At 42.2% G+C, this 21,903-nt stretch overlaps 2 protein-coding genes across 7 annotated transcripts in view; both read right to left on the bottom strand.

Moving 5' to 3' along the window:
* Positions 1-3,257: 3,257 nt before the first annotated feature.
* Positions 3,258-14,326, bottom strand: LEPROT (leptin receptor overlapping transcript). Of its 2 annotated transcripts, XM_004002049.5 has the most exons (4): positions 14,287-14,326; positions 9,057-9,132; positions 7,559-7,745; positions 3,258-5,007 (listed from the first exon to the last, which is right to left on the bottom strand). In XM_004002049.5, exons 1-4 carry the CDS (start codon positions 14,300-14,302, stop codon positions 4,891-4,893), a joined length of 396 nt encoding a protein of 131 aa, XP_004002098.1. In that variant the 5' UTR covers positions 14,303-14,326; the 3' UTR covers positions 3,258-4,890. The 2 variants fall into 2 exon arrangements, with proteins under 2 accessions (XP_004002098.1, XP_060266641.1); XM_060410658.1 differs by having other exon boundaries at positions 3,258-7,745.
* Positions 14,327-18,004: 3,678 nt separating this feature from the next.
* DNAJC6 (DnaJ heat shock protein family (Hsp40) member C6) overlaps positions 18,005-21,903 on the bottom strand; it is a 186,565-nt gene continuing 182,666 nt past the window's right edge. For all 5 annotated transcript variants that reach the window (XM_060410657.1, XM_060410646.1, XM_012168865.4 and 2 more), the window contains one exon: positions 18,005-20,354. In XM_060410657.1, the coding sequence (XP_060266640.1) occupies positions 20,253-20,354 (102 nt within the window). In that variant the 3' untranslated portion in view covers positions 18,005-20,252. The remainder of the gene's footprint in view (positions 20,355-21,903) is intronic.

The following is a 21,903-nucleotide window of genomic DNA, read 5'->3' as shown; positions in this document are numbered from 1 at the left end:
TGGATCATGGAAAAAGCAAGAGAGTTCCAGAAAAAACATCTATTTCTGCTTTATTGACTATGCCAAAGCCTTTGACTATGTGGATCACAAGAAACTGTGGAAAATTCTGAGAGAGATGGGAATACCAGAGCACCTGACCTGCCTCTTGAGAAACCTGTATGCAGGTCAGGAAGCAACAGTTAGAACTGGACATGGAACAACAGACTGGTTCCAAATAGGAAAAGGAGTATGTCAAGGCTGTATACTGTCACCCTGCTTATTTAACTTATATGCAGAGTACATCATGAGAAACGCTGGGCTGGAAGAAGCACAAGCTGGAATCAAGATTGCTGGGAGAAATAGCAATAGCATCAGATATGCAGATGACACCACCTTTATGGCAGAAAGTGAAGAGGAACTAAAGAGCCTCTTGATGAAAGTGAAAGAGGAGAGTGAAAAAGTTGGCTTTAAGCTCAACATTCAGAAAACGAAGATCATGGCATCTGGTCCCATCACTTCATGGGAAATAGATGGGGAAACAGTGGAAACAGTGTCAGGCTTTATTTTGGGGGGCTCCAAAATCACTGCAGATGGTGATTGCAGCCATGAAATTAAAAGACGCTTACTCCTTGAAGGAAAGTTATGACCAACCTAGACAGCATATTCAAAAGCAGAGACAATACTTTGCCAACAAAGGTCCATCTAGTCAAGGCTATGGTTTTTCCTGTGGTCATGTATGGATGTGAGAGTTGGACTGTGAAGAAAGCTGAAAACCAAAGAATTGATGCTTTTGAACTGTGGTGTTGGAGAAGACTCTTGAGAATCCCTTGGACTGCAAGGAGGTCCAACCAGTCCATCCTAAAAGAGATCAGTCCTGGGATTTCTTTGGAAGGAATGATGCTAAAGCTGAAACTCCAGTACTCTGGCCACCTCATGCGAAGAGCTGACTCATTGGAAAAGACTCTGATGCTGGGAGGGATTGGGGGCAGAAGAAGGGGACGACTGAGGATGAGAGGGCTGGATGCATCACTGACTTGATGGATGTGAGTCTGAGTGAACTCCGGGAGTTGGCGATGGACAGGGAGGCCTGGCGTGCTGCAATTCACGGCGTTGCAAAGAGTCAGACATGACTGAGCGACTGAAATGAACTGATAAGAAAAATCTGTGGGTTCGTAAGTGGAGGAAAAGAAACAACTACGAAATGTGGGACCAACTGAGAACTCACCCTGAGGAAGGGATGATGTGTGATGGGGTGGCTCAAAATATTACATGCTTCTGTAAACTGCTGGACTACTTTCTTCAGTTTACTTTGAAACACTAGCATCTGTGCGAATGGGGTCCAAGGCATACCCTTGTGAAAACGCAGCTGCAGCCTTACAGTATAACTGCACTGGGCAGGCATGGATGTGTTCAAGATGTCAGGAAAATAATCACCATCCTTCATTCTTTCCAGGGAAGAGCATGAGCAGGCTACTTTCTCCTTACACATCCCAAGATATCAGCACTACTAAGAAAACTGATCGGTAGGTGTAGAACGGTGGGTGACTTTGGAATATGAAGAACCTCAGGATATGGGGCCGACTAGGAGGATGCCTCTGAGCCAGGAGAGGAGGCCAGCAAACATCACAGGTTTAATGGACCCCAAGGGCAGTAGGGGATGGAGAAGGCTGCAAAAATCAAAGTGAGAAAGACCTTGTTCTTGGGAAAGGAGGTGGAAATTCACACTGCCTTTCCTTTAAACTGCTCACACTGAGAGGCAGGAGATAGATGGGCCCCGACTGAACAGTCTCTCCCCTGTGGACGAAACTCCGTAATAGCAGAAGCTCTGTAAAAGCAGGATGATGAAGGAGGCTGAGCCCTGTCCAGACAAGAGATAAAATAACCACATATATTCTTGAAGCGAAGGACACATCCCTGACTACACAAGGCTCCTTGGAGGTCAAAAAGGGAAAGGGCATCACCTCATAGTAAGTGATGCTGACTACCCATAGGCCTCTTCACTAGAATCCATCTTGACTAAGAGATGAGCACACACACATGGGAGGACCCTGAGACATATCAAACATGGACTAAAGAACCAGGCAAATCAAAACGATTGGCCACAGGAAAACTGGAAGAAATGCCCCATAAAAGTGATTCCAACCACCACAAAGGCATGACTCTCTGAGCCCACCTGTGTGTCTATCCATACGTACTGGACTATTTTTCCTAATAAACACTTTGTTTCACTACTTTCTATCTTTGTGGGAATTGTTTTTCTAAAAGCCAAAGCGCCAAGGCCTTGTCACTGAGCACTAGTGACTAGGATTCCGTGTTCTCAACCTCCACAACCTGACCTCACTCTCTAGCCAGGAACCAAAGCCCTGCTTCAGGCTGCTGCAGACCAAGGCCACTCTAGCTCAGCACGACCCCACTGCCAAGACCCCAATCTCAGGCAGGTACCTTGAATATTAAAGGTCAGCTATGCTAGGGTTTGGCATTCCTAATACTGTTTCTGTGGGAAAAGCATTTCAAAATGTAAGCCAGTTGTTTGGAACATGATAGAAAATTTCTTCATAAGACTACTCACTTCTGGGCAATTCTTTGTGTGCATTCTCAGTTTTAGAATATTATTAATGTGCTTTGAATTTCCAAAATATACTATAATATATAAAGGGGGGAAAATGAACTTTTTATAAGGATGAAATAAGTGCCGAAGATTTGGGTTACCAAGATGAAACTTTTGCACTATACGTTCATATCAAGCAATGCTTCTTACCGACATTTATTTCTTAAATAATACTAAAGTTTATTACTTAAATGACACTTATGTGTTGCAGAATAAATGCCTGTTTCAGACACTTAGCAAATCCAATAGCCTATCACTTCGATAAACCATTTCATTAGTAGCCACATTAGTGTTTCCATTAGTGTTTCCAACACATTAGTATTTCCATCCCACAAATACTCTACATGAAGGACTTTGTATCATCCTGGAAATATAATCAAGAAGCAACGCTGGAGACTACACACTAAAGCTACACTGGCTATTTAAAATGTGTATAAGCAACAAAGGAACTTTTGCAAAACGTAGTGTTAACAGTTTCTCCATCTTAGGAAAAGAAAAGCTATTACAAGCCAACTATACATCCAAAATGGTACCTTACAACTTATTGCTATTATTCTAATGCAGGACAGATTATTGCTTAAAACTGCACATTTCAGAACACCAAGAAATTTTCATTTTTTGGGTTACCATTTATGCAAATCAACATCAGAATAAAGACTTTTAGTTAAACTTTTGTGTTAAAAGTGGAGTTTATTACAATACAGCAAGTGCAAATGTCATTAAAAATGCTGGTTAAAATCATAAAGTGTCTATATAATTTTCCTAGTATAAATATTGGAAATAACAACTTTAACAATCCTATAAGTACACAGTACACTGAAAACATAAAATCACGCACAGGGCTAAATATCACTGCACATTATCATTTTAGGTATCACTCTTCTGATCCCAACATCATTCCAGAATACAAAGGGGTTACAAACATCAAGGTTTCAGAGTTTTGAATGCATGTCAGTTATCATACATTAATAATGCTTTAAAATCATTGCTTATATTCTAATCAAGCGGTTCTAGTTCCCAAAATTCTTTTTCTTGATAAGTCTTGGACAAAAAGTTGAGCTAGAAAACTGTGATTACAGAACCTAGCATCACATTAATTCTCAATGATTCATTTAAAACTAGCATAAAGTGTTATTAAAAGTCCTATAGGACATGGAAGACAGTAAGTACATCACATGTAAATAAAATTAAGCAGCTCACCCTCTGCTCGCTTACTTGGCTCCATGTCTCTGTAGAAAGGAGAAGCTGAGCCATAAAGAAGTGCGGGCCAATCAGAACTGCTGGGAGTGTGTTTTGGGGGGCTTGGGGTGCTGGTGAAGGTTGGGGGGAACAGCACAGGGAAATAACTGGGGAGAAATGTCAGACTATAAAGGGAAATTAAACAGTATTACTTGTCCACTCCTCCCCATCCTGCTGAAGCAGGGGACAGTTCTAGTCCAGCCTCCACCCACTGTCTCCCAGCAGGGGCTCTGTTCCCCTCCACTGTGAAGACAGCATTTGCTTTTTAGAAAATATGAAGCCATGGCTGTTCGCTATTGAGCACATTTCACAAATCTGAGGAACAGCCTATAAATTATAGGTTTGGACACTGCACAAACATCAAGGAGAATCTGAACTAGGCCTCAACATGAGGGGAAGGGGAAACAGCTTTTACAAGCTGCTAATGCCCACACAAGCTAAGTGGTTCAGCCAAGGGGACAGCAATGCTTATTTCTTCATGAACATGCTTCTCAAACTCTCATGTGCATAGGATTCACTTGAGATCTCACCAAAGTGAGCTGGGTTGTGGGTGGGGCCACAGGTTCTGCATTTGTAGTTAAGCTCCTATGGACCACACTTTGAGATGCTGATGCTCCTATGGACCATACTTGGAGAAGCAAGAGTCTGCAACACAAAGAGGGGGCCACCTCCTTCTCTCTGAGCCACAAGTATATGTTGGAAGTCCTGAGGAGAGCTGAGATAACCCCAGTGTTATGGACCCACCCAAGCAGATCCCTGGGCTGCAGGTGGAGATGTGGCACGCAGAGTGGGCAAACGTATGTTAACGTATTTTCTGACAGCACCATACTATGACTATATGAACAGCTGAACAACATGACTCAACTTGAGTGAATGGAGAAGTCTACTAGTTGGGAATAAAATTAAACTTTTCCCCATGTAGTCCTCCTTAAAGTGATTACATGATTACAAAGGTATAAAAAACCAGCGTATTAAATTTCATAGTAAAAGGCCACATGTGCACACATATACAAACAGCATGGATTCTAAGAAATTAAATGCATTTTGTCAGGATAAAGCATGAGCTACCACTGCTCCCAGCTAAAATCATCTCCTCTTCCAAATACAAGGAAGAAACCTTGAATTGTAAGGAAAATCACTGCATTGCCTGCCAGCACCAGGCCACAGGCTCCCCATTTGATCTGAAACACAAGAGGATTAAAAAGAGGATTAAATCTTTATATTGTACTCTTTGCAAATATATTATTTTCTGCGTCAGAAACAGCCAATGAAATACTAAATAAAATTGCTAAAAGGCTTAACAATGTAATAGGCAGGAGATGGTGAACAGTTCAGTAATTAGTCTAATCATTTCGTGATGCTTGTTAATTAAGTCTGGTATCATCCTTAACATTTTCCCCATTAGACATACTTCTCTACTTGTTTTCATGAGACAATGACTGCCTTCAGTAAAATACACAAAGCAAGATTAGAAAGGGTCCAATTACAATATTGGTTACTAGAAGTCCTGGATATATTGCCTTTTCTCATGAGGATATGAACTGGAGAGTTGCAGACTGATTTCTTTTCCAGGCAAAAGATTTTAAATAATACTCTGGATGCAACTAAAAAGAGCTTTCCAGCGTGGCAGATGGTTTTCCAGAGGCACAGTTGGGGATGAGAGTACCCTCTAGTGGGCATACTTTGTTTCAACAAGCGGAGAACATCAGTGAAAATTTTTTCATAAAACATGATGCAGTATTTGAAAGATAAAAATAGAAATCCTTAGAGAAAAATTTAAGAAGTGCTAGTCTAAGGCACCAGAGGGATAAGATCATGCCCATCTTACATTGAAAAACCTTCCGTGCTTCTGTTATCTAGACAGAGTTCAAACTGGCCAGGCATTCCAGACCTTCCCCAGTCAGGCTTCTCCAGCCTTTCTAGCCTCAATCTCAACCTCTCCCTTTTTGCTCCATCATATTGGACTACTCTTTAGTCCATACATTTCATTTCTGCATTTGAGAACCATTCCACATGATTGTCTTTTCTACTTTAATCAAAATAGTATTTATCCATAGAAGCCACATCAAATACCAGATGTAATTTCTCTCTTCTTGGTGCACCTATGCCATTCTGATCATGTTTTAATGACCACATATAGTACACTTATACTATACTTACCCATCAGGCTAGTTTCTGTTCTCTTTTGAGAACAGAGACAGTATCTGGTTCTTATTCCGAGTGTCCTATAAACAGTATATGCTCTGTATACTACATGAATAAATAGCACTTGTGTAGGTCTGCTATTCAATGTCTCAAATAAGAGTCTCATGAAATTGAAACAGTATGTAACTGGGGGAAATAAAAGCAAATAGTATGGAAGACAGTGAATGTCAAAGAACTGAATAAATTATACCCATAATGTATATTTTGGAGATAAAAACTTTATATTGGATACTGATTAAATAAAGTGCATATTTATGGCAAGACAAGAAAAAATTAAACATAAAATTTTCTCTTCTTGTTCAGGCCTCCTCCCTCCCCTTTATGTACTGTGCATCTGTATTAACCAGACCTCCTTAGGAGATAACATTGCCTCTTAACATTCCTTCCTAATCCCATAAAGGGTCATAACTGCTTAGGAGATAATCTTCCTTCTTAATGATGTAGGGGGCCACGATGACCTATGACCCACTGCTCACTTTATACCTGCCAATCTGGATTGTGTAAATGGTAAATAGTATGTCATTTGACATATAACCATTTGTCTCTAAAACTTATGTAACTGTGGTTTGATCTCTTGCAGGAGGAACAGTCATCTCCTGGGGTATGATCCTCAGGTCGAGGTAAATAAAATTTTCCATTTGATTGATTGAGTGAGTGAGTCATTAATTTTCTCATTGACAATATGAAGATGTCATATTACTCACTGTATCTTTCCGTAGCTATATAGTTTTCCCTCAATATGTAACTATTGTGTTGAGAATTATGTCCATGATGCTATTTGCAGAAGAATTGGGTATGAGATTGTGACTTATATTAAGAAATATATATTTATTTCATCAGTCCCCATATTCTGCACAGAGCTTCTAAAATCCTTGAAACTTCGTGATGAGAGTGACTATTTTTATGGTGGAAACCTCTGATTTATAGCCAGTCAGTCAGAAGCATGGGACTTGTGATTGGCATCTGAAGAGGGAGGTAGTCTTGTGGGACAGAGCCCTGAACCAGTAGAATCTGTTGCTGTCTCCAGGTAGATGGAATCAGATTTGAGCTGAATTGTAGGATACTCGCCTGGTGTGGAAGGATTGCTCCTTAACGGTGTAGCAAACAACCCCACCCCCCCCCCCCGCCACCACACACACATACACACACTGGAATTAGGTGACCAGGACCCCTTTTGATGTTTATTTTGGAACTAGAAAAGTATTGCTACATGAGTCTCTGGATTGCCCTACAATACGAGGCAAGGATTTCAGAATAATTCCAGAAAATAGCTTACAAAAGAAAAAGCAAGAAATCACTTGGTCTGGTTAAAAGTCAAAAGAGGAACAAAGAAAGCATTTTGAAAGCATGCACAAGATATTGATAGGTAGATCTAAATCACAAGATATTGATAGGGGAATACAGAAACTAAAAATATGTCTGGCTTTGAGTATTAAGTCTAAGCAGTGGAAATGAAACTGTGGTTCCAGACACAGGCCTGTGAAGTAACCTCAGCGATAGCTGGTCAAAACAATAGACAAGACTTACCACAGACACACGAGCAAGAATAACAGGAAATCCAAAGGCAGAAACAACAATTCCTGTAGTGAAAAAATAAGCCAGTTCCCGACAGGCACTACTTGTTGCATCGGAGTCATATGTTGCTCGTTTGGCAATGAAATGGGGGATGGGAGAGATGGCGTAGAAAATCAGGACAAACAAGGGCCAGTAAACGCTGTTGGTTGGACCCAGGAGAAATCCAAAACGAAAAGTTAGTTACATCGTAATTAAAGATACACTACTGTTTCAAAGTTTATATTCTTTTAAATGTCTAGGTCAACAATTATTTATTCAGTTGTCAACATCAGTGCATGAGATGATTATTTTCCAGGAACAGCTGATGATTAAGTAGTGATGATTAAAAATTCCTAGTACATTAAGATGCAGACAGCTTATACTGTGTTAAGAAACAATGACACAATGTAAAATCTAGAATGTTTATGGTTTTCTGTGTTACTGAGCTGTAGTTTCTTTAGGGTCAGAACCCTAACTTAGTCATCTTTGCTTTCCATCTAGAACATAGCACAGTGCCTTGCACATATTCATTCAGTAGAAATTATCTGAGTGTGCGCAGGTTGGAAACCTTTCAATTTCTTGGAGTAAAACTCAAGATTCCTTGCCCTGGCCTACAAAGCCTCACATGATCTGGCCAACTTCTTCCATTCATTCCGTGCCATCTTCCCTCATTCGCTTCATCTGTAACCACAGTAGCTTTCCTATTTCTTAAATACTCCCTCTGCCTGGAATGCCCTCTCCTGACTCATCGACCTGATAAACTTACTTATCCACAAAGTCTCAGGTTAAGGACAACCTCTTCTATGCAGTCCTCCCTGACTTTACCAGGGAAACTCAGGTTCTCTTTCTCGAAGCTCTCACTGTACTTTGTACACATCTCTTCTGACTGGACTGTCTGCCTGTCTCTCACTTGTAACTAGAACTGCAAGCTCCCTGAGGACAGGACTGCATCTCATCATTCTTGTATCCCCAGCTGGTCCAGAGGAAGTCTTCAATAAACTCTCATTAAATGAACACATCAATTTTGAAAAGAGCTTTTCTCTGCACAAATACAACTAACTAAGGGACTGGGTTTGTAATTTGGGCTTCATTTGGAGAAGGCAATAGTACCCCACTCCAGTACTCTTGCCTGGAAAATCCCATGGACAGAGGAGCCTGGTAGGCTGCAGTCCATGGGGTCGCTAAGAGTCGGACATGACTGAGCGACTTCACTTTCACTTTTCACTTTCATGCATTGGAGAAGGAAATGGCAACCTGCTCCAGGGTTCTTGCCTGGAGAATCCCAGGGATGGGGGAGCCTGGTGGGCTGCCATCTATGGGGTCGCACAGAGTCGGACATGACTGAAGTGACTTAGCAGCAGCAGCAGCAATTCATTCATTAGAGCTTGGTGCTAAATTGACCAAACTCTCTAACACCCATACTAATAGTGACAAAGACATAAAAAGAATAGTTCTTTCTGAAATAACTTACCCATAATCCTCTAAGGCACATCCCAGCATCAGAAAAGTCAGCCCAATAGCCCCACTGAAAGATAATGCCACAAGAGCTGGGAAAAATAAAATCAAGAGTTATAGGTTCCAATGGTTATCAGGGACTGGGGGAGGGGGAGAGGAATGGAGAAGGATTCTTCTGGGATGGATGAAATGTCCTGGAATTACAAAGTAGTAATGGTTGTACAACCTTGTGTATATATTAAAGACCACTTTAATAATTTTTAGAGTGTAAAGAATTTTACACTTTAAAAAGCCTAATTTTTGATATGTGAATTATACCTTAATTTTACATTTTTTAACAAAAAAAACTGCTTATTTCATTGAAAGAGATTTACTTATTTTATTGGTTGATGTTACATTTGACTAGCAAATGACAGCCTATGTCTGTTACTCTTAAATCTTCAGGTGGAGAATGAGCTCAAGCCTTTCCAGTACTCAGCCCGTCTAATGTATGAATTCCTTAACACCCATACTAAGAGGCCAGACAGCCAGTTGATACAATACCAGTGAAGGGAAACTCACTATCTCCTGAGGCAGATTATTTCATTCTGACAGTTTTCAGATGCTGAAAACCCTCTTTCCTTAAACTGTACTCCAAACTGTCTCCCTGTAATATAAACCCTTTGATCACTGTGCCTCCCCATACCACAGGGCTTCAAGTATTTGAAGATTACTTTCATGTCTTCATAGCAAATTCTTCCCAACTAGTATCCCCTGAATATCAATTCCCTGCATCTGTTGGACACTAATTTTTGAGGAGGTAGAAATGTGTTTGCTTTGTCCACTGGTGAGTGAGAGAATAACAGAGTTGTTTAAAAAATCTTGCACTGCTCTGGGTCACCAACATGGGTTCATGTTGGTAACTCTGTCACTGACTGTGTGACTGTGGTAGAAGCTGAACCTCCTTAAACCGGATTATTCAGCTGTAAAATGGGAATAATGATGCCAACTTATTAGGGAATTTATGGGACTCAAATGAGATAATCTATATAAAGTGATTTCAGATGCTGAAAACCCTCTTTCCTTAAACTGTACCCCAAACTGTCTCCCTGTAATATAAACCCTTTGATCATGACTAAAGGCAGGCGTGCAATAAGCAAATACTGATGTAAGTATATGCTCATTTTAGCAACGGTCTTTGGTAAAGGCAGCAATCACAAGCAGAGGATACTGAATTATCCAAGTACTCCTCTGAAAAAAATCCATAATACTCAAAAGTTAATCATTAGGTAAACCAACTAACATTTTGATTGCTTCCTTTTACTTTAAGAGGCAATCTGGAGAGACTTATATAGGAAGACACCTAGGAGATTTTTAAAAACATCTGGGAGTATACAGATGTTAGAGGACAAGGAAGGACTGTCAGTTTTATATATTTTTCCATTTAGTACATGTCACTTTGGGCGGGGGGGGTGGGTGGGTGGTTGGACAAAAGTAACTTTTCCCATATTGTTTCACTATAGATGATCTTTTCCTCACTGGTTCTGTCGGGGTGGGGGGTGGGGGACAGAACCTGCACCTGCCTAACCACCTGCACCACTTTGTCCTACAGGAGACCATTCAGAGCTATGAAGTATAGACCTTTTTCTTCTATTCTGGGACACTAATCACTCAAAGTTCAAAACTGTATCTCCAGTTGATGCTCTTTACCTCCTTTTTCTTTTTCAGGAATTACATCCTAGGCCATCTCTTAAACTTGGAGCTACCCAGAAATCCAAATTCACCTATCACTCCACACTCTTGCTGGGACACTGCATTCAACACAAAGCTCCCTGGTACCACAAGGACCCAGCTACATCTAACAGTTTGAAGTAACTCCTAAGAACTCAGCCTGCACCTCCAACTCCAATCTGGACTTCTCTGGGTAGTCAACATACAATTCAACTTCAACATGTGTAAAACGGAAACATCTCCCCTTCTCCTCCCAAACACACACTTCTTCCTTTCCAAGGTTCTATCTTGAAAGACTAACACCAGGCCTACACTCCATTTTCTAGAAAATCAGTAAGTCAGGGTGATTCAATCTCCCAGACCTCACTCAAACCCACTGAAAAAGATTAACTGATTATGTCCCCACTCCCCAAATTCATATTAAATATTAACATCCAGTGAAATGGTGGTAGGAGGTGATTAGATCATGACAGGATTAGGACCCTTATAAAGGGACTCCACAGAGCTTCCTAACCCCTTCTGTTGTGTGGGGATACAGCAAAAAGATATCTGTCCAGGAACTAGGAAGCAAGCCTTCACCAGACAATAAATCTGCTGGCACCTTGATTGTGCAGATCCAGCCTCTCAAACTAAGAAATAAATGTTATTTAAGCCACCCAGCTTATGGTATTTTTGTCCTAGCAGCCTTCAAGGATTAAGACAACCACCTCTTCCCTTGTGCCCTCCGCTACTTATCATCCATGTTCAGACCCTTAGCATCTGAGGCCTGCCTTCACCTCATGACTCTTCCAATCTATCCTCCATATAGCAGACAGTGACCTCTCGAATACACAAAGCTGGTATCACCTTCACAGTTGCTTTCACAGCCTATGAGCTGTTCTAGCGCTGGAGGCGCACCTCTGCCTCGTGTCACATGTTCTCTCCACTAGAATAAACTCTGCCCTCACCCCAGTCCTTTGCCAGGTGAAGTCTTCTTGATCCTTTTAGATTCAGAGCAAGGAATGCCTCTTTTGGGAGACTGGTCCTATTCCCTGGCACAGGGTTTGGTAATGCCATCTGCATTAGTTTCCTAGGCCTGCTATTAAAAATGCATCACAAACTGGGTGGCTTAGAAGAACAGAAATTTACTATCTCGTATCTAGAAAGGACATTTGCTCCCACAGCACCCCACTCCAGTACTCTTGCCTGGAAGATCCCATGGACAGAGGAGCCTGGGTAGGCTGTGGTCCATGGGCTCGCAAAGAGTCAGACACGACTGAGCGACTTCACTTTCACTTTTCACTTTCATGCATTGGAGAAGGAAATGGCAACCCACTCCAGCGTTCTTGCCTGGAGAATCCCAGGGACGGGGGAGCCTGATGGGCTGCCGTCTATGGGGTCACACAGAGTCAGACATGACTGAAGTGACTTAGCAGAAGACTCTAAGGGAAGACTCCTTCCTTGCCTCTTTTTAACTACTGGCAGTCGCCTGCCATCTCTGATCCTCTCCAGCTCACAGCTGCATCATTCCAAGCTCTGCCTGTCCTCCTATGATGTTCTCCCTATATTTATCCATGCCTAAATTTCCCTTTTCGTACAAGGACACTAGTCATTGGGTTAGAGTACAACTAATCCGATACCATCCTAACTTCATTATATCTGCAAAGACCATATTTCCAAATAAGGTCAAATTCACAGACACTGGGGAGCTGGAACTTGAATGTATTTATTTGGGGGATAGAGTCAGCCTGCAATACCATCTTGGTCCTCACACTGTATCTGAGCACACCTTAGACATTTAAACAGTAACACAATTATTTCCAGCTGTGTCACACAACTGCTCATCTAACAGCAGTCCTTCTTCAAAAGTTAAATTATCTGCAAAAAGCTTCCTTAGTCCTCTTCCATTTCATAATCGATCTTTTTTTTTTTCACTACAATGCAATTTCTAACACATTCACACATAAACATTATTATTTGATAGTTTCCGGACACGACTAAACAAAGCGTAGTGGTGCTACTTCTTATTGGTTTTCTGCACTGGCTTCAAATGGAATATTACAAAATGTACACTGTCCAAGTAAATCATGTTTACTAAATTAATGCCAATCATAAAAGTCCGCCAGAAATAATTTTAAAATATGTCTGCTAACAGTTTACACACTCAGATAAATTTCATAGCAAACACATACATGTGTTCAAATATAACCGTATGCATGTTTACAGCATATGTTGATTAACTAGAGAGGGAAGATCTTTGTGTACAAATTTCAAGGATAGGAGCTCCAACATGGAAACAAGTTATCCTACTCTATTCAAAAGATTAGACATCTAATGGGGTGGGTCCTACCAAACCAACAGGAAGCCTTCCAATAACCTCTCCCACTGCTGGCATTCCCCTTCACTCTGAAGGAGCACAGATGCGGGAACTGGTGTTCTTGGTACTCCCCTTTTAAAAATCAACTGTCCCATGCAAAAACACTCACTGCACAAAGTGAAGTTACTCAGTCGTGTCCGACTCTTTGCGATCCCATGGACTGAAGCCTACCAGGCTTCTCGGTCCAAGAATTTTCCAGACAAGAGTACTGCAGTGGGTTGCCATTTCCTTCTCCAGAGGATCTTCCCGACCCAGGGAACGAACCCAGGTCTCACACACTGCAGCAGACAGTTTACCGTCTGAGCCACCAGGGAAGACCCACTGCACAGAGACCTACTGTATAGCATAGGGAACTATACTCAGTATTTCGTATATAAGGGAAGAGAATCTGAAGTATATACGTGTGTGTGTATCTGAAGAGTTGGGCTGTACACCTGAAATTAACACGATATTGTAAATAAACTGTATTTTTTTAAAGTACTATACCACCTTCCTGTCTGTCCATAAATGAATAAACACTGATGAAAGTAATGAGAAAATCCCACCTAATCTACTCTCTACAATTAAGACAAATACAGCATTTCAGGGTGCTCTTCGCTGACACCCGCCTGCAGCCAACTCAGCCCAATTGTAAAAATTAATTTACACGACACGACAGATGTAAATGTTCTAATGCCGAGAACACTGGAGACAATGGCTCGTCTGGAAAAAGTGGGAAACTCGGCAAAGTGGCAGGAAAAGCGGGGAGAGGCGTTAGGGTGAATATGACCGGAAGTGAAAGCCCAGTTTAAAACTAGGCAGAGGAGGGGGTGGGAACCGCTTCCCAAGGAACTGGGAAGCAATCCGGGAGGTGATGCCCAACCCGGGCTAGCCGGTGATTCCCAGGGAAGGAATGCTCCCGGAGAGGGCTTCGCCTGCAGCGACCCGGACACGCTGGGTGAAAGAGTGAAGACTAATAGCTTTGCAGAAAAAGGTTGAGGTTCCCCAAAACACGCCTCCACCCGCACCCCAAGGAGCGAAGAGAGCAGGCGAACTCCTTCCCACCGGGAAAGGAAGGAACGATGGCACATCTGGGGAAGCCGTTTCCAGCCCACGCGCTGAAGGCGCAGCTCCAGGAATAGCCCAGAGCCAAGGCGGCGACCCCACCGCAGGACTAGCGAGCTAGGAACCTAGGATGTACCTTTAACGCCAGCCATGTCTCCCGAGCTGGGGCCGCGGCTGCTTCCGGCTTCCTGCCACGGCCCCAGCCCCGCCCGAGGCCCGGCCCAGGGCCGTACCTAGGCTCGCGAGCCCGCCCCGCCTCGCAGAACCCCGCCCCTGACGGTTCCAATCTCCCCGGGCCTAGCCACTCAGGGCCCCGCCCCTGCCAGGCCCCGCCCCCGCCGCGCAGAGCCACGCCCCTGCCCGTCTCTGCCCTCCGCACTCAGAGCCCCGCCCCTGTCCCCGCCACTCAGAACCCTCCCAAGACCAGACCGCATCTCCTCCCGCTCACCCAAGGAGGTCCCAGTTCCTACCCACCCGTCACGCTGATGGGAGTGCACCGCAAACCCGCTTTCTCAGGATAGCGGTGACGATGCTCCCTTAGGTCCCGAGCTTCTGCATAAACCCCGAAATTGCCCCACGCTCCTCCTTTCCATCGGTGGGCCGGAATCCCGGCTCCGCCGAATCGCTGGGTCCGCGGGCCCAGAGCTCCCCCACAGCCCACTAGGGACGCGTCCACCATAGCACGGAAGGGCGGGAACCGCGATTCCTGGCTGCAAGGAATTTCTGCGTGAGGATGGCGAAAATAGAGAGTGGAGGGGGAAAATAATAGTCGGTAGAGCAGGGATACCCGCTTTCTCTGGCATTACTTTCTCTAAGGCCTAGACTGCGTTTGTGTGCCTGTCTGCGTTCACGTAGCTGTGGCGGAGGAAGGGATGGGGACACCAGAGAAGAGGCCCCAAGGATCCTGTTGTATGCCTGGCCTGGCCTTGCTTAATACCAACTTGAGCACTTTTCGGGCACTAGCGTTTTCTCCTTTACGCTCAGGTGTATCTATAGAAACAAAAAACAAGCTATTTTGTGCTTGAGGCTTTCATGAATATTTAAATAAACAGCTATTATTTCTATATCCTGGGCCTCAAGGTCTGCAGGTAAGCAAGGCCAGTTTAGACTTCACAGGACCACTTCGTACTCTGCTCACAGGACAGAGAGTTTTGGCTTTGTGGGTACAATCTGGAAGAGATATTAAAAACCATCTGGTCCAAAGGCTTCATTTTATCTCTACAGAAAGAGGCCCAGAAAGGCTAGGACTTCCCTGCTAACACAATTCTTTGGAGAAGATTGGACTATGGGTCACTTATCCGGCTTTCTAGCTGAGAATCCCCATACCTTATGATGAAGCTCCTTTTCTTTCACTTTTTAAAATTTTTCAACAGCACTGAAAGCTAAAGGAGTTCTGGGAAATCTGGGTTTCCCTGACTATAGAAATACAAATTCTCACTACCACCACCTTTCAGGACCCCTGCTTGGTTTCCTTTTTTAAATTGTACATTGAGCATATTATCGTCTCAAGACGTTTATTTACTTGTGAGTTTATGTTTCTAGCTCCTCCCATTTCTCCTCCTAGATAGAAGGTACACTTATTAAAAACTTTGTTGCTAGTCCCTAGCTCACTGCACAATTTGCAGATCCAGAGTTAACACTGCATTATTTACTTTGTAGCCTGTGATCTATCCAAGATCACTGAGAACTTCTCTTTCCCTATGCTGAGTTCCCTATATTGGGTGGCAGGGAAAACTGCCCACCACCCAAACTCTGGCAGCCTGGGTTTTTAGCTCGCTTGGTGGTGATGGTGGTTCAGCCATTAAGTCGTGTCTGGCTCTTGAGACCCCATGGAACTGTAGCCAGGCTCCTCTGTCCATGGTATTTCTCAGGCAAGAATACTACAGTGGGTTGGCATTTCCTTCTCTGGGGGATCTTCTCAACCCAGGGATCGCATACACGTCTCCTGCATTGCAGACAGATTCTTTACCACTGAGCTACCAGGGAAGCCCCCTTTCTAGCTCCCTTACCGAAGTGCAAAGCTGCACTCATGAGGAAAATTCTCCTTAACTGATGAGGATTTTCTATGGGGTCAAATCTCACATTTTCCCTTCGATTCCCAACCACCTACCAGGGGTGTGTGATTTCCCTGGTAGACGATAAAAGTCCACCTGCAATCCAGGAGACCTGGGTTCGATCCCTGAGTTGGGAAGATCTCCTGGGGGTGGAAATGGCAACCCACTTCTATATTCTTGCCTGGAGAATGCCATAGATAGAGGAATGTGGCAGGCTATGTAGTCCATGGGGCTGCAGAGTTGGACATGACTGAGAGACTGCACACAGCGCCAGGTGTGTAGAAAACCATAAGTAAGGGCTTGCTGCAGCCTCCCCTGTCGCCCTAAGGCCAGTCCCACGGGAGAGAAATGATTTGGAGAAAAGTGACACTTCAGAGGCAAAGCTTGGTTTGAATGCCTTGGGCTTAGCAGTAAGAAACTGGAAGATGGTGAGAGGCAAAAAGATGAGGAGTTTGCCCCAGGGTGATGTCTAGAATCAGAAAAATGCAGAGACAGTATTTGTCTCCAGTAACTTTCCTGCCCACACCAGCTGTTCTTCCCAGTTTATGAAACACTTTAAAGAGGAACTTAGCCATCTTACCAGAGGCTTTAACCATCTTCTGAGAAAATCTGCTTTCCTCTTACCAGAGGTTCACTGAAAAACTGTTCTACTATCCCATTCTGTATTTCGTCAAGAATAAAGAAGACTTTCAATCAAAAACAGAAAGTAAAAACCTTAGAAGCTGAACCCTTTCCCAACTTGCTGTCAGTGTGTTACTTGGAAATATAAGATCCATGTCCACTGTCAAAAACTGGCTAGGACTAAACAGGACCTCTTAGGATAAATTTTTTATATTCTCTCCTTGCATTCAATTCTCACACTATGAACTAGGTTTTATTATCTTCACTTTACAGATGAGAAAACTGAGGCTCAGATGGTACCTACTGAGTAGGAAAGCTGAGCTCAAACCTTAAACAGTTTAAATCTGAAGTCAGAAAATCAGCGCTTGAATTGTTCCCCACTCCTAAATTCCCCAGTAGATGCTGTCAGCAGGGAAACTGTCCTGTTGCTGTGATAACTGGCTCTGGAATTCAACTTGCATGTTCATTCCTTACGCAGTGTTTCATCAGTAGCGGGCTAAGTGGCTTCAGTTGTGTCTGACTCTGTAACCCCATGGACTATAGTCCACCAGGCTCCTCTGTCCACGGGATTTTCCGTGGCAAGAATACTGGAGTGGTTTGCCATTTCCTACTCCAGGGGGTCTTCTCCACCCAGGGATGGAACCCACCTCTCTTACATTTCATTCATTGGCAGGAGAGTTATTTACCACTAGCACCACCTAGGGGCCAACTTGAAGATTCTTTCAGACAAGGACACAGCAATGGTAATTCAAATACTTTTGATTTGCAACATTTGTTTCCAAGTAAACATGCTGCTTCTCTTTTTAAAGAGATAAATGATCTGTTTTCTGCAACAAAGTCTCAGACTCCCAGGATCCAACCCTTTGCCTCAGCAGAAAAATGCATTAATATCCTAGCTAAAGCCAGGATTTCTGTGCTGATTCTTTTAGGAACACAGCATTCATGCAGCATGATCAAAAGTGTGTCTGTATATGGAGGCAAGGGTAGTAAGGGGGGTGGCTAAAGTATAAATCGATAAATTCTATCAGATTATGTTTTGTACAAATGTATTACATGTGCAGCAGCAGCAGCATATTCTTTCCCCATAACTTTTCTTAAAAGTGAATCATGTCAGAAGGTATAATTCAAGCTTGTTGTTGCATTCCTATGAGTGAAAAAAATAACTTATGTTTCTACAAATATTTTTGAGCCTTTTAATATACATTACAAATATTTTAGACCAATCACATTTTGTTGACTGTAACATATTTACAAAACAAAAAATATATATTACAATAAATATGAATGAAACAGTGAATCCGATCAACAACGAGCTTTGTCACAACCAGATATTTAAAAGGAATGCGAAAACCTGTTGGTCTGCATATGTTAAGTGTTTTGAGATAAATAGGGGTCCAGAATTATAATGTATCTGGGAAAGAGATAGGGAGCATCCCAAATTTAAGTTAGATAAGATTCTTTCTCAGTGCTAATTACATAATGTTTAATGATGTTTTAAACTGTGAACATGGATGAATTATCCAACATGATACCAAGCTAATATAGTTCTATCATTTCAAAATGTACGTGACATTCACATAGTATCCTTTTAATTATTATTATATACTGTAGTTCACACAATATCTACAGATGTGAATGAGAAAAAAAGTCACAGCAACATGTCTCACATTCCAATTTTAAATAAGACAAGCACATACTGCAAACATTATTTTATAATATGTTAATAAATAACACCTAGTTTTTTATGGTTACTTTGAACAGTTTACAGCTGTATATTTAAAAAGAGAATATTTGAGGCGAGTTTCACATTGTCAGCAAAAGGTAAAATAAATAATGAACCTTTATAACAACAACAAAAAAAGAATGAAGGAAAGAAAGGAAGAAAGAGAGAAAGAAAGAAGAGAGTTGTATATAGAACATAAAGTATTTTTGACATGCTGCTTTTCCAGTACAGTTTGCCACAAGAAAATGAAAAACAGAAAGAAACAACAAAAAAGGATTGTCTTTTAAAAACAATTTTTGAAAGCTTTTCACAATACTGAGCACAAACCTTTTAAGATTAGATCAAGATCTTTCTGCCCATCTGCTCTGTATGAATATCCTCTGCACGCCGTGTACCTGCACACCCAGAGAGATCTACCAAAGTCATGGAAAACAACCACTCGCCCCTCAAAGTGAGAGACAGCCAAAACACTGAACTGAGATCCAACCAGTCTGAAGTCTGCCAAGGTTTCACTCCTGCTTTACTTTCACAGATGTTCCTGTGCAACTGTTATTCCTGTGGACCCCCAACGACTTTCAGAATAATAAACCCCACTGTAAGAATCCAAGAGGTCCTATTTCATCAGGTGGGAAGAGGAACCTGGTTCCTCAAAGAAGCAGCCTTGATAGGCCACGTGACTTGATCTGAAGTGGCCTGTCTCTGTCTCTCGCTGCGACTGCCCCGTCACTGTGGTCATCGATTTCCTTCCCACAGCCAATCACAAGCCTGGAGGACAGGGGATCCATACTAGACAGTCTTCCTGATCAACTGTGTACACGCCAAACTGTCTTACCATCTGTTCCCAGCTAAGAGCATTTTCTCTGCTAAGCGAAAGGAGGAGCATTAAGCCTTACAGCAAAAATTAGAAGTTTCATCAAATCAGGTTGTTGTTATGGCATTAAGACATTCTTCAAGCTACCACATCTTTCTAAAGGGAAAAGAAGATAGTAGCCCAACTCTCTGACCAGGAATACAGATTTCTACCACTTTAGCGTCCCTATTTTTCTTCAGTCAGCATTTTCACTAAATTTTAGCTTATCCAGGAAGGAAGTGTTGGTAGTAATCACTGGATTCTAATATAATTACTTCCCACAGTTCAGGTTCTTTTACATCTGTTAGTCCTCTTGACCAAAAGAAGTGTACAGTATTATACTATAGACCATAGTAAATTTCTGTTTTAAAAAAAAAAAAAAAGGTCATGTTCCTGAAGTCTACGTAAAGCCATGGCTCAAATTTTATCTTTTCAAGAAAATCTCAAAACTGTTAGTTAAAATCCATCGTGTAATCCTATTATTATAACTTTGGCTCATTATCCTATCCTTAGACAATGAGATGGGTGCTACGCCCTTGGTAGACTGTATTTTCAATTTCCCCACAAATTGCTGAGTAGGCTCCCCACAGGGCAGGCTGGAATGTTGTAAAAAAAAAACTCTGCAAGGTCATCTGACTAAAAGTTCCTTTCCTGTTTTGGACTTTTTATGGTGGGGACTTGAGGAAACAAACATCCACATTCCTTATTAAAGAGGAATTAATTCACAAGTAACTTAACAGTTAAGTACTGGATACACATTGCTGGAGTTTTTGGTTCACCTGCAAAAACCTCAGAACTGTGACACACACTAAGCATTAGCACGGGTCTGCAGCAGAAATGGAAAAGCTCATAAGTTAATACAAAGGCTTTTGGCCTTGATTTTCAAATTCTGACCAGGCATCATTGAGCTCCATGAAAATCATCTTTGCATATTGTTCATAGGGTTGCCCAGTAGCCTACAGAAAAAAAAAAATACACATTAGATAACACAGACCAAAATTTTATTTATATTAAAATTTTCATTGCTAATATGTGGACTCTGAGTAACCGAAATCTTTTTCTGTTAGACCATTTCTCTTTTTACAGCCCGATCTTGCTGCCGTTGTTGCTTGGTCACTAAGTCATGTCCAATTCTTTGTGACTCCACAGAGCCCACCAGGCTCATCTGTCCGTGGGATTTCCCAGTTAAGAATACTGGATTAGGCTGCCATTTCTTTCTTCAGGGGATCTTCCTGACCCAGGGATTAAACCCACATCTCCTGCATGGGCAGGCAGATTCGATACCGCTTGAGACACCAGGGAAGCCCATAGCCCCATCTACATGACCCTAATTACTATGACCTCTCCACAAAGCCCTCCCCCAGGAATTCACATATGCTAGTAGTGAGCAGTCACTGAGTAGGTAACAGAGAATTTATTGGTCAGCACAAGATATATCTCCATTCTCCAGAGTTACCTATCAAATGACAAAGGTTCATGACTGCGTAGCTCTGATTGATGGACTGCATTTTGAAACACTCTTTATTCCATTTCTTAAAAAAATTTTCTTGGCAACCCATAACACAGGCATACAGTTTGTGGGCTTTTCTGGGCTCTTTCCCTTTCTCTTCGAGTCACTGAAATACACTGTTTCTTTAATACTATCTGGATTGTCACCAAAAGTTTAGAGAGATGAAAATCTAAGACATCAAATTCAAGTGTATGTTCCCAAGTAGGATTCAGTCACAGCCTCATACTGTAGGACTGACATGGTCCATATGATGGGGCTTCCCTGGTGGCTCAGCAGTAAAGAATCCGCCCACAATGCAGGAGATGCGTGTTCGCTCCCTGGGTAGGGACGAACCCCTGGAGAAGGGAATGGCAACCCACTCTATCCTTGCCTAGGAAATCCCATGGATAGAGGAGGCTCGTGGGCTACAGTCCATGGGGTCGCAAAGAGTCAGAACTAGCTTAGTGACTAGACAACAATAACAAAGTCCATATGATGGCAAGTGACCCAATTCTGTCAAGGAGGTTTCTGCGTGTTATGGTGATCTCAACAAGGCCATCCACTGGTTGAAGTCTCTGACAGTGCAGAGTGTGTGTGTGTGTGTACTTCAGTGAAAATATAAACTGGCATAATCAATATAGTAATGAATTTAGCTCCATTTTCAATATTTGCTTGATTCTCACCAATTTTGCCAACTACATTCTAAAGTTTTTTTCATTGTATAATCCTGGCTGAATATACTGCCATATTACTATAGGAGAAAATTTTCCTCTGTCCAACTCTGAGTTCATCCTTAAGTCAGGCACAACTTCTATCTGATTCCTGAAAATTAGTCAGTAATGAATCTCATACCTAAGTAAAGCCCTCATTCCATTATTTGTAATGTATAGCTTGATTTATTGGCTTCTGTGTCATAAAGTATAACTGTTTGTTTAAGTACATTTTTGAGCCTATGAAATTTATTTTATCATATAAACAGCCTAACAAGAAGCAAGTTGAAAGCATGACTCCTTGAC

The sequence above is a fragment of the Ovis aries genome, chromosome 1 (assembly GCF_016772045.2).
Source record: "Ovis aries strain OAR_USU_Benz2616 breed Rambouillet chromosome 1, ARS-UI_Ramb_v3.0, whole genome shotgun sequence".
NCBI lineage: Eukaryota > Metazoa > Chordata > Mammalia > Artiodactyla > Bovidae > Ovis > Ovis aries.
The sequence above is the reverse complement of the archived record's forward strand: the minus strand, read 5'-3'. Positions and strand labels throughout refer to the sequence as shown.